Source organism: Triturus cristatus, chromosome 5_1 (assembly GCF_964204655.1).
Source record: "Triturus cristatus chromosome 5_1, aTriCri1.1, whole genome shotgun sequence".
NCBI classification, from domain to species: domain Eukaryota; kingdom Metazoa; phylum Chordata; class Amphibia; order Caudata; family Salamandridae; genus Triturus; species Triturus cristatus.
This window is the reverse complement of record NC_140587.1, coordinates 318847902-318861583: the sequence shown is the minus strand read 5'-3', so window position 1 is coordinate 318861583 and position 13682 is coordinate 318847902. Positions and strand designations below refer to the sequence as shown.

The 13682-nt window shown below is 46.4% G+C and overlaps 1 protein-coding gene across 7 annotated transcripts in view; it reads right to left on the bottom strand.

Annotated features, from left to right (window-relative positions):
* The window catches only part of ENPP2 (ectonucleotide pyrophosphatase/phosphodiesterase 2), a 721223-nt gene that overhangs the window by 55448 nt on the left and 652093 nt on the right, over positions 1 to 13682 (bottom strand). For 4 of the 7 annotated variants that reach the window (XM_085605056.1, XM_085605050.1, XM_085605051.1 and 1 more), the window contains 2 exons: positions 3617 to 3673; positions 2787 to 2930 (listed from right to left, as the gene is read on the bottom strand). The exons of the other annotated variants lie outside the window; for them this stretch is intronic. In XM_085605056.1, coding sequence (XP_085461182.1) covers positions 2787 to 2930; positions 3617 to 3673 — 201 coding nt within the window. The remainder of the gene's footprint in view (positions 1 to 2786; positions 2931 to 3616; positions 3674 to 13682) is intronic. 7 annotated transcript variants of the gene reach the window in all.

Genomic DNA, 13682 nt, shown 5'->3' with positions numbered 1-13682 from the left:
GGCACCATTACTCTTTAAGGACACAAATTCTGGGGAGTTTGTAATTGGCTCACAAAGAAAACAGTCTATCTATTATATGTTTGACAGATGAGAACTATGCGCTTTATTTCTTGTACCTGATATCAATAGCTGATGACAGGAGCATATCAAATACCACTTTCTTCTCGGTCTATCAAACAATCTCACAGAGTAAAACATTCCAACACTATGGGGCCGATTATGATCTTGGTTGGAAAGCCTCCGACATTAGGTTGGATACTTTCCGACTGAGATTGTCTGTTTCACTTCCGACCGCCTAATTACAATTTAGGGGGTCAGAAGTGAAACCAGCTGTTCATTCCAGTTGGATTCAGACGGGCTCAAAGAGCCCATCGGCCAGTCGGAGACCGCCCGTTATCCATATGGACGGCGTTTTAAGCTGTCCAGATTACGATGCTTGGTTTCCGGCAGGCTTTCATTGCCAGGCTTTCCGACATATAAAGCCTGTCGGAAAGCGAGTTTAGGAACACCTAGAAGGGCCCCCTTCTGTTAGCGGCCTCCGGTTGGGGTCAAAAGGGGCACCTATAGTGCCCCCTTGTTGATCCCTGCACCGTGTGGCAGGCAACCTGAGGTGCTTGCCACGTGGTGCAAGGATGAACACAATCTCCCATTTCCCTATGGAAGCCTGTGCTACGGCTGTAGGGAAATGTGAGTATGCGACCGCACCATGTGTGGTTGCATCGCAATTAGGCGGTCATGACCGCCGAACAGGGGTTGGTCGGACCCGTATCTGCGACGGTGTCGGGCGTACGTAAGTCCGCTTGACATCATAATAAACCCCTATATAGTTTCACATGATATGACCCAGAGGTTACACTAGTGTTGGTAGAAGTGCTATAATTTGAGTTGTATCCCTTCTACTCCCAAAGGTATACGTTATTGTCTCACAGGGGTCGTGGATTTTTCATTTATTTGTATAACAGCTGTGAAAAAGCACCAGGGAATACACAGAGTGAGTGAAGCAAGTGTCAGCTGGTTAATACAACTGACTCTGTAACAGTGCGAACTCATCTTAAAAAAAGAGGAAACTGGACTGAACGCTCAGTTAACATATACCCCGTGGGTATAGATGGCACAGGTACAACACAGAGGGCCTTTGTTTCACCCGTCATTATAGTTAATAATGCAGAGATTTTATTTTTTATAAATAATTGTAATAGGACATACATTGCAAGTTGAACTTGAGTACAGGCAGCAAAAAAAATCACTACGAAAATAGGCTAACAAGTCTCGTCTGGTAAACAATTATGTATAAATAACAGTGTTCTACATCCCTCCCAATATTAGATGTACAAAAACAGAAATATGTACTGTCTGTAAAGGCACTGAAAATATAATGCAATATTAGTCATTGCAGCTATTATTAAAAGTAAACAGAGATGTGGAAACAAAGAAACATTATTTCTGTGCAATAAGTACACCTCAGAACATAAATCAAAGCGTCTACATGGGGGACCCTGCATCTTCCTTCCACCAAAACCTGGATGCAAAGTAGAGGAGACCTGGCTGTTGTTTTGCACGAGTGTGTCTCTTTGCAGTTGGTGTTGCGTCATTTGTAGACTCTTTGTCTAGTCTCCCCGTTTGATTATAACCTTCTCCCCGCTTATCTTGCTCTTAACACAAATTAGGGGCAGTAAATCTTCAATTTCACTCCCATCACTCATTCATATCTCAAAAGAAGCTTCTAATACTTTGAACGTTCACAGCTGGAACCGTCTTGTCTGCTAAATGTCACCGACTTGTCTTGCAGCACTTCCTGATGTAGTTATCCTTTTACTCTATGCTACCACTCTTTCATGGCGATGCCCTAGTTGTGCCACCTCCCCCTCTGCGACATATCCGGCACTGAACTTGGATCCTTGCACGAGTTGCTCTTCTCTTGCCACTGGCTTCATAGCTCGCCGAAAGGGCCAACTAAAACAAGTTTCCTTTCCCTTCTCCTCGTCCCCATCCACTCGGTCTCTGCAGTATCACCTTCCTCACACTCTCCAGATGAAAATTCCCATTATCTGTCTCCATTCGTCACAGTTTGTTTTGTCAAAAGATTTGTAATAATCTTGTCTTCTTTTTAATGCCATAATTCCCACCTTGTGCAATAGCACAGCACCCTGGTGCTTTCTTCTGCACTTGTCTGCACTCTTCTAAAGGTCTGTAGATCCACAACCACTCATAAGTAAGGTCTGTGAATGTCGGCCACAGCTGCACTTCTTGGCTGGTATTAATAGGAGCCGCAGGAGCTTATTCATGTGTTCCTGTAAGATACTGAAATCTTGTACAGGAGGAAGCAATGTACCTTACAAACAAATATTTACCTCCAACCATCACTTCATGATCCACACCCACATTTGCTATTTCCAAAGAGCTACTGTGCACTGCCTCAAACATCAGTAGGTTTGTTCATGGTGCCCTGAGATGGCGTGGACATTTCTGAATGTACTGCCAAAATAGTGAAGACATTTAAAATATTCAACTACAAAGATCACTTTTGTTGTTCTTTAGATATAAAAGTTGCACAACATCAACCAGGCAGCATATTGCTTTGAAGACAATTCACAATGAGGTGACTGGCAGCACTGCGCCTTCCGGTGAGTTGTTACAAACCCTTATGGAAGTGATACACGTGCTGTGCAACTACCTGTACACCTGGGAAAGCTACTACGTTTCTGCAGTGCCTGCGAACACTGCCTAGAATTCCCCTTCTATTTTGGCACTGGCGTGATGGCAGGAGCGTTGCAGGAATACCTCACCAGTTTTGGCGGTTGTTGTCACCACTAAATGCTCATCTATTCCATTTTCTTCGATGTGGTTGCTGGTTGTGGTCGCTGCTGCCTCCTCTGAGCTTTGCTGGACCACTTGCCTCTGCCTTTCCAGCTCTGGCTCAGCATGCTCCTCTTTGAGACAGAATTGGGGAGAAAAAGCAGTTCTTATTAAGAGATCATATGACACGTCTTTGTAATGAAATATTCAATGTTTTCTGCAAAGCACAGCATGGCCAACAATCCCACCACTGTAATATCTGGGGACTATCAGAATACTTTTTAGTTAAACATGAGAACATCAGTAGATTCACTTTGTCTTAGTGCTAACTGTAGGAAGATACACGTCTACCCAATATATTACATCTGAAGGGAATACATTAAAGCTTATTGTAGACACATTTCGCGATTTGTAAACCATCATATAAGCAGCTTTTTTCGTTTGATGGGTGCTATCAATATTTTTTATTTCATGACAGGAAATGTTCATTTTGTTTATATACCAACAAAAGGTGAATTTCTGCTTGTGCAGTCAGTGCAAGGAAAAGACTTATAGCACAGCCACCTCTATGGGCCAGTTAGGGGTTTAGAGACATGCTAGCTTCACTGGGGGTGTATACTGGGTGAAATCCAAATGCAACAGGCAACATAAAGTCAGGCAAAAGAGCATTCAAGCAAAATAAACAGACGGTAAGCTCCGAGTGAGTAGGGATTGTGCTTTGGAGGGGGAGTGCATGATGTGAAATACAAAATTTGAGTCGGGGTGATGCATAAAACTCATGGAAGCAAGGCGTCAGGCAGATGGCAATGAGAGGTCTTACCCGATTCTCTATATGATTGCTCTCCAGCAGCAGCCGTAGTCTCTTCAAGGATTCTCTCTGTAGAGACAAAGCCACAAGGTTATTGTGTCCTATTTTTGACAATAAAAATGGCTCCTAATGACACCAAATAATGTTCGATAGAGGCTTACTCACCATCAAGAGTAGCTGACGTTGTGATGTCCAGACTTTCAGTAAGGTTCATACATCAAAGGTAGTAAGGAGGAATTCCTTACCTATTGCCTAAAACATTACAAATTGCCTGTTGGCTTTCCTGTCCACTCACTATTACAGAGAGCTGGAAGTGCTAAGGTCCGCAGTACCATCTTCTTTTATTTTATTTTTATTACGGATGAATACAATTTTTAGATGCAGATCAACATACTTTTACTCCTATTGTTGATTTGATGTGCATGTAAAGAGCACAAGAGACTTCCACAAGTGGCACTTTGCACCGCTTTCTGGTGAGCGTGGGACCATGCGGGGCTGAAGATACTTCCACGTGTGGCATGCCGCACACTGCTCCAATTTCTGTGTGGGACTACGCAGCGCACATGCTGCTGTCATGAGTGCTACACCATCTCTGCTCAGGTGGGTGTGGGCCCACACAGAGCCAAGGCTCCGTTCATGTGTGGCACAACATGCTTTGCTCCAGTGAGTGGTAATTTACAGTGCAGACGCTGCTTTCGGGCGTGGCATGCCACACTTTGCTGCAGTGTGTTTGTGGCTGTACAAAGCAGAGGCTTCCCTCATGTTTAGCACACAGCACCCAATTCCAGTGCGCGCGTGACGAAACAAAGCAGAGGCTGTTTCATCAGAGGTATGCAGTCGGCGGATGAAACGCAGTACGGAAACGCGCAGAGCAGTAACCCTCCTCTCACAGTCAGAAACAAAATCTATTTCTGCCCTGTGCCCCTACTTCATTTTACCCTTGGACCTCTGCTTTTGTTACACAACTTTTGATATCTGAACTTCCTCCCATTATCACAATACAGTGACATGTTCCAACTGCATACAAAAAGGAAGGTAGGTGTGCACTGTTCCCACTCCCCAACTAGAGCAACAGCCTTGCAACATTGCCCTTTTGATTGGGGGGGCTGGACACCCGGGACACAAGGCTCAGTCAGGTTTGAGAATGAACTCTGAGCTAGCCACCTTATTAGTATCTCTAAATTACAATATCATTTTGGCTCTGGACCAGGTGGGGTGTTTTTTTTAAAGGCTCAACTGAACATAATTATGTACGCATGTATGTATTGGTATTCGTATAACATGAACCTTTATACAGGGAGCAATGGAGCACTGTAAGTTAATGAGGGTGACGACAATTTAAGTTTTTATACATCATGTGGGGGTTTAAACATTTTTACTCGTTTTTTTTAATAAGCAATCACATTTGCATCAAACTGATAACAGTTTTAAAATTGCATGATCTCATGGTAATAACAACACAACAGGAAACACTTTAAGAAGGAAAGGGCAAGACCTACTCCAGAACGAATAAAGACAGCAAAAGCATTCTGGTCCAGAAACAGTATTTTATTCAGAGGTATTATTATAATCAATTGTACTATGTGTAATTGTGCTTAAATTAAGGTTTTAATTGACTAACCAACAAAATGTACTTACTTACTGCATCACATTTCATATATTTACAATTTTAGGATCAGAAAAAAAAAGTGGTTTGGCCATAGTCAATGTCGTAGATGGGACGAAAAACCAGGTCTTCTAGTCGATAATTTAGGAATTCGACAACATATCCTTCCCATGTCCGAAAGGACCAATAGATAATTCATTAAATGTAAAAAGTAAACGTATTTACAGGTTGAGCAAATTGGAAAAGTAAAAGTATTTACAGAACACCTCCCAATACTCAAGTATTTAATGTAATCGCAGCATTTTACTTTCCACATGCCAAAAATATAATAAATGATGACGATAAACCTCTTTTTAGCCAACATTTCTTTGACGATATGCCTCACGACCGTTATCATTTTTGGTTTACCGTGGCCATATTTTTCATCCTAGATCGGAGGAAGATATCGCCCCACTTTTAGGTCTGTTGCTAATTTACTCGATATTTTAAGAATTAGCCCTGGGATTAAAATGAGCAGGGTTGTTGTTTGTGGGCGGGCTCCGTTCTTTGCCCAATCTAAATCCAGAGAGTTGATCCGCTGATTTCAACATCATGCAGGAAGAGGAGCAGTGTTGTGACATCGTATGCAGGTTTCAACAATGTGTTGTGCTCTCCCACCTGTGCCACCTCGGCGGTGAACAATTCCCACAAGGTAGGGGAATGTGTGGCCACTGCAACGAACCATCCATAGGTAAATATATCATTCTGAGCATCATTTTCTCTGGGGTGTCTTTTGCAAATTACAGATGGGAAATCAAAAGACCATTTCGATTTTTTGCCCTATCAGCTTTTAAAAGGTCAAATCAATATCTAATACTTTTAGGCTCTTAGCAATGTAACCACTCCCTCTTCAGCTTCCATTAACCTCTGGTTTTGATAGGTTCTTTCTCTTTCCTGCCTGGCAGCATGACAGGGCTCTCTAGCCAGGTTCTTGGTCAGTCTAAGTGGGATTTTGGGTGGGTGGCCACCATGACATCGTCACACACCTTCATACTGCATTACAGGCTGCAGTGGATGGGGTTCAGACTTCAGTGTTTGGCTCATGTGTGTTGACCTCTTAGTCTAGCTGATTCCATCTGCTAGTTTTCATTGATGGTCACTGGGTGATTCAGATGTTGACCTCAGTGTCTTCTTCTACTTCCTTGTGGTCTAGTGGTTTCCACTTGGTTACAAACACAGTTTGCAAGAATAAGGAACACAGGTGAGTAAGGAAAGCCCCAATTTCATGTTAGTGATAGTCATTACATGGGAGTTTTACTTTTCCTCTTTCCATTTCTGACTGCCCGATCTTCCTTTCAGTTTTTGGGTTCGCTGACATGATAGGGTACAGAAGAGTTTGCTTGGTAGATTAGGATGTGCGCTACCCCGGATCATTTGTGTGGCATGCAGGATCAGAGGTATGCATTTTAAGATTATTTGTTACTGTTAGTCTAGGAAAATCCTATCTAAGTACAGAGCCTAACATGTATCTGTAGGGACTAGGACAAGGAAGACTGGAGCTCGGAATAATGTGAACTTTTGTTAAGTAATAATTAAATTAGCGAAGAATGTCAACCATGAGAATTCGAGAACAGTAATGGGCTCCCAGATGCCAAATGTGCTACTAGTTCATAAACATTAGAAATGTGCTAGGCAAACCCTTATGAGTGAAAACAAAGGGCTTGACAACATTAGCGAGCACTGGCTTTATAGAAAATGGGCATACCCCTGCATATTCGATACATATTACTACCAAAATCTGTATTTATATCATCACTTTTACGACAAATATGACATTTAAAAAAACACAAAGACAGCGTGGTACTAGCTCCCTCTGCTAAAGAAAAGCAACTGTTTCTTCGAGAAAGCCACTTCATAACTGCTGTTCAAGCCCTCATGATCTTGCATCTGGAAGGTGGTCACACCCCGCTCCATAGCCACAGACACTCCACACTAAAACTCTTTAAAGGAAGGCATCCCACATGCCACAGAGAGTCTCATCCAGGGTCAGAAGAAATATGATCACATCACCTCCATCCAGATGGAATTTCACTGGCTCCATTTGGGGGAAGCGCAATCTTCAAAAACAGCTGTATCATTTGCAAAGCTGTCTTGATCAGCACCTCTGCTGATCTTACGGACACGCTAACCATCTCTGGTGGCTCTCAATACAACGGCTGAACTAAGGAACGATCCTGGCAAAAATGCTCAAACTAGCCCCACTACCTTTGTGTCCTTGCACAGTTTATCTCTTTGTATCCATCCATCCATTTTCTTTCTCTCCTTCCCTCTTATCCCCCTCTGATCATTTTCACTCTAATGTCCTTCTTCCTAACTCCTTCGGTCTCTTAAAGCCTCCCTGAGCCTGCTGCAATTAATCTGGATGAGCTAGGGGAAGTGACAGAGGCACCAGGAGTGGCCATGAGTTTTCAAAACCAGCCTCCAAGGGCTTCATCTCACAGGGAAAATGCCGGGTGGAGTAGAAGGCCTGTCCAAGCCATGCTCAGCACGCCCGCAGTCAGGCAACCATCAGACTGGAGACTAAGAAGAATAAAAATGAAAACACAAGGCAGTAGACCTTTTTCCCCGCTATCCACCCTGGATCTGAAACCGCATACGTCTATCCGTAAGAATCGCCCAATGCTGCTCGAGGTTAGGAAAGAGTTGAAGAGACACCCCTCTAAAGAACACTACATCACAGTGCAGTATCAATATAATAACCTGCCATCTCTTCTATCACTTGTTGATTGTATGCCTGCTTTTTACCGTGCTGGATCTGGTGGCTCAGTGGACTAATGTGTCCACTGTAAAGGGCCTCTGTTCGACCTCATGGTCACAGGTTCAAATCCCAGTGGGTCCACTCAGCCTTTCATCCTTCTGCAGTAGATACAATGCAAACTATTCGGTTGGTTAACAACAAACATCTGTTATTCAGCGTCAAGATACCCTTCTGGGTGAACATGTGCTTTACAAATGCACATTTTATGTCATGTTACAGTGCTCTGCAGCTTTCTTGGCTATCTACGTTGTGAGAGGCTGGCTTAGTATATGGTGCTCAATTATGTAAGTGTAGCACTCTGCACTAATCCAGACAATCCTTATGGTGATTTTAGTGGGCTTAGACAACCTTAGAAAGCTCTCTAAATGGTAGCAGTGGAGAGCGGACTTCAGGCTTAGTCCAGAAGGAGTGTAAAGCACCTTGTTTTACCAGTACTTAAACTAAGGGTATAGGTTAGGTGAAAAAGAACCACACAGTGTAGTTATAAAAAATATATATTTTATTCTTAACACTCACTAACACAAGACAATATCTCCTACCCGGAGATATATGCATAATACACACAATACTTTGTCAATAGAATACATAAATAGCACAGATAACACAGTGGTCTCCAGGGGTAGACCAAACCGTATACTAAAATAGTGGAATGCAAACCACAACTCAAGTCAAGTCAAGTCAAGAGTGGACTCAGAAGACGTAGAAGAGTCAGGGACCCAAGAAACCACCCAAGGTGAGTAACTAGGAACCCCACAGAGTTAGTGTGTAAAATGGGAACACAACCGCTTACTCAATGGAAGTCTATCGGTAAGTCGCGTTTGCCATTTTAAAGAAGAACAGTTCCGAGTGGAACCCGAAGACACCCTGTGTAGATGGAAGGTTGGAGAGTCATCCCCCCTGGGACCAAAATACCTATACCGGGGAAGCTGGGTGCATAGGTGTGAAGTGACATCAGAAATCGCCGTAGACCACAATGGAGGACTTCAGAAAAGATGCAGCTGCCGAAGAAGATGAAAGTGTCCGGTGGAACCCAAAAGTGGGTTCAGGATGAGAGGACAGAGTCTATGTCACCCTGGAGTGACCAGGAGGCATGGAAGACGAATGCCCACTGATGTCGGAGATGCAGGAGAGGTTGACGGTGCCATTGTAGTTGCAGCTGTACGTACCAGGCGACGCAGAGGCGGACCAGGAGCCATGCACGAGCGGTCCCATGTCGGATGTCAAGGGCCAAGCCTTGGCAGCGGCAAGCAATGTAGTCAATGAAAAAGGTGCAGTGCCGGGACCAGCAAGGCTCAAGTGACTCACCCTAGTCAGAGCAGGCCCGAGGAATCTGGGAGCCCACTGGAGCCAAAGAAGACCCTCGAGAGGACTCATGGGCCGAAGGCACAGGAGTCACAAGAGGACCTCGAGTAGCTCACCAAAAGATGAAGGCCCATAGTGCAGAAGATGCGATGCAGGTGAGGATCTTGGCTGAAGGAGATGCTTGAGGTAGGAGCTTCTTGGAGCCCGAAGATCTCTGGAGGAGAGAGTCAAAAAGCCTCAGCAATGGCAAGTAAACGCAGTGCACAGGGATTCTGTTCCAGCGGTTCCAATGAAGGATACTGGCCTCAAACTAGGTAAGAGGACAGGGCAGGCCTCGAGGGAGTTGCAGAACCACCACCTGTGTTGCTGAGCCCTTTGGAGTCTGTGGGAGCCTGGGATCAGCAGACCGGTTCAGCTGCGTTGCGCTGCCAGCAGATGCAGGAGAGTGACCCCTTCACTCCAAGGGAGACTCCTTCGGGTGTCTTGGATGTCCACAGGCACTGTGAAGAATCTGTATGGAGCATGGGCACAGATATTGCAGAAGACTTGCAGGACAAGACCAGGAGCAGCAGGAGTCTTCTTAGTTGCAGTCCCGGTTTCCAACACGAAGTCCAGCAAGGTCCAGAGAGCCCAGATGGTCGAAGTTGAAGTGGTATGTGATCTGAATCTTGTTCCATGACGAATCTAGGGACCCACTGTTAGAAAGGGGATTTCTGGTTGGTTAAGACTTGCGCCAGAGCCAGGCAGAAACCACCACTCTAGTCAGGGCAAGGGAGTTACACACTGAAGATAACCCCTGCTCACACCCTTGGTAGCTTGGCACGAGCAGTCAGGCTTATCCCAGAGGCAATGTGTAAAGCATTTGCGCAACACACACACAGCAGCAACAAACTAGGCACACTACAAAAGAAACTCCACACAAGGTTATATCAAAAAATAGCCTTTGTATTATCATAAGCACATTAGACACATAATCACACATTTACACTGTGCCAACTGGAACTAGGTAATATTCACAGGGGATTAAATACAGGACCAGGCCAATCAGGCCACAGTCACAACCATCAGATCAGGTAAGTAAATGCAAAACACAACCAGTAACTACTGGTACCATAATGACCTAAGCATTATCACATTAGCATTAGACACCATCCTAAAATATCATGGGCCCGATTCACAGAACAAACTTAAGACAAAATCCTAAACTTAGTACCATTTTGGTATTCACAGAATACACTTACTACTTCTGGTATTCACAGAATGAACTTACTACTTTTGCGATTCACAGAATAAACTTACTACTTTTGCTATTCACAGAATGGATTTAAGACTACTAACTTTACGTCCGCACTCGGGCCGGAAATTCCGGCCCGGAGGCGGGGCTTCCGGCCCGGAGGCGGGGCTTCCGGGCCAGAGGCGGAGCTTCCGGCCCAGAGGTGGAGATTTTAAATCTCCGCCACTGGCCGGAATCCCCACCTCCGGGCTGGAAGCTCCGCCTCCGGGCCGGAAGCCCCGCCTCCGGGCCGGAATTTCCGGCCCGAGTGCAGACGTAAAGTTAGTAGTCTTAAATCCATTCTGTGAATAGCAAAAGTAGTAAGTTTATTCTGTGAATCGCAAAAGTAGTAAGTTCATTCTGTGAATACCAGAAGTAGTAAGTGCATTCTGTGAATACCAAAATGGTACTAAGTTTAGGATTTTGTCTTAAGTTTGTTCTGTGAATCGGGCCCCATGACATTAGGCAATAAACCACATTACACACTAGGCCTCACAAGCATAAACTCATTATGCATACACATCCTACACACTAACACATTATGTCATAGGGATCAGATTAGGGCCTTGCGCACTACCACATAAAACTGACCCCCAGGCCAACTGGCCTTCTCTAGGGCTCAATGCCCTATATCCAGCAAAGTCAGGGCTCAGCTGTCAATGCAGCGAATTCGCAAGTGCGCAATTGCGCAGGCCTAAATGTTGCTGTGTGGCTGTGTAGGTACTGTAGGCATGGGCACTCACTGTGCCTTCAGGAGCCCCCACTGGGACTCTCTAATAAAGGTGCCCCATGTTGCAGTTGCCCGCTACTGCAATGCAACTGAGGCAATAAAGAATCAGGCACTGGCGCTTCGGTGCCCTCAGGAGTCCACACCGAGACTCTACAACAAAGATGCGGCCAACGTTGCAGCTGCCCGCTACGGTGGTGCAGCTGTGAGCAAACAAAGAGCAGGCATGGGCACCTCGGTGCTCTCTGGACCCCCACTGGGGCCCTAGGAACAAATATGTCCACGTTGCAGCTGTCCACTACGGCGACGCAGCTGTGACAACATCCATAAAGGGGCCCGGCACCACTGTGCCCTCTGGACCCCCACGGGGCTCTAAAAACAAATATGCCCCCATCGTTGGGGCGGCCCGCTCTCTCGCGGGACCGCCCAGACACTAGAACTGGCACTGTGCCTCACATCGATTAAATCCCCCACTCACCGGCTCTCAGTGGGACTCTGCGCTCATCGGGACTCCCCCGTGTCGGCTCCAAGCACGGGCACCACAATACCTGGTAGGAGCTCCATGCACCGGAGCTCTTGGAAGACTCCTCCGGTCTGGCGAGACACAGGCCTCTGTCTCCGTGCTCTTCTCCTGGGCAGCATGCGGGGCTCCCTGCAGCTCATGTGAGCCCTGCCTTGACTCACTGCCACAGGCGCTGTCTCTTGCGGTCCATTCACGCTGCGATTGGCAGCCGGGGCCAATTCCTCTCGTGGCGCAGCCCAGAGTCAGGCAAGTCCGCCTGGCTTCCTGGTTGGGCCGGCCGCGGCTTCTTCTCGGGTTGGGCCACCGGGGTGATCCCTCTTTGGATCTTGGCAGTGATGCGTGGGGGGGGGCACCCACTTCTCATTTAAGTAATCAATGCAGGGTGGGCACCCGCATATTTCAAATAGTACCGACGCGGGGTAGGCACCCGCCAAAATAAAAGCATAAGCGGGGTGGCCACCCACAATTTAAATATACAATAAGCTGGGTGGGCTCCCGCTCGAGACGCAAAGAGTGCGGGTGGGCACCCACTCCACGGCATCACTGGGAGAGGGGATCCCCATGTCGGGATTCCCTCCAAACCGGTTGCAACTTAGCGCTACCCACCCCATGCTCTCCTCCTTCCTGAGGCAGATAAAAAAACATAGCGTTCACGAGACACTAGGAGTTCCCAAGGTCCTGGGAAACTCAAGAAGAAGGTCCAAGGGGCACAGCAGGGAGGCTAGCACACAGGGTCCTCCAGCAAGGAGGCAGCCCCAATGGCGGTTCCTCCTGGGCCCCAGCAGCAGCCAGCACCCAAAAGTCCAGGAACAGCACACCCTTTATGGGGTCACAGCCCCTTTATTTATATCACCTTTTCCATTTGTCTAATCCAGCACAGGGCTTAGGGAACCAGCAAAAACTGGTTCAGGGGGGAATTGGAACACTTTGTCTACAAGGCTCCTCTTCCCCTTTGTCAGGTGGGGGCTCGTCATCAGACACACCACAGGAGGGGCGGAGGCAGCATTCACTAGGGCAGACACAATCCTATTCAGGGACCAGGGACTCCTCCCACCACTCCAAATGCGATGTCCCATTCAGCCTAGGTCTGGCTCACCCTGCCCCTCCTGGAGCCACACACACCCCACCAGCCCCTGTCACTCAAAAGCCAGACATGCAATTCACATCAGGCAGGCAGACGCATAGCACACAGAAAAGTGGCATTTCTAAAATAGTTATAATAAATCTGCGCACACCATTGCGTAGCATTTATTATCACTTTACCAAACTTGACCATGCTGCACCTCTCATTTCAGGAATTACCACTTATCAGGGAATCCCCGATGCATTCCTATGGAAGGGCAGCCCAACAGTATTGAGAAACCAAAATGGCTGTTTGTCACTACCAGGACATGTCACACACTTAAGATACATGTCCTATCTTTTACCTACAATGCACCCTGCCCATAGGGCTAGCTAGGGCCTACCTTAGGGGTGACTGACATGTAGTAAAAGTGGGATCACGGACATGGCACACACTTTAGGTGCCACGTCACAGCGGCAGTAACACTGGCTCACAGGCCCTGCAATGGCAGAGGCCTGAGATAGGTTTGAAAGGCTACTTTGGTGGGTGGCGCAATCAGCGCTGCAAGCCCACCAGTAGCATTTAATTTACCAGCCCTGGTAATATGAGATACGTCTTTACAAGGGACTGACAGGTAAATTAAATAGGCCAAACGGGTGTATACCAATCTTACCATACTTAACACAGAGAGCACACGCACTTTACACTGAACAGCAGTGCTAAAGTGCCCAGAGTCCTAAAACCACCAACACCATGTCAGAAAAAAGGCTAGGAGAAAGGCAAAAAG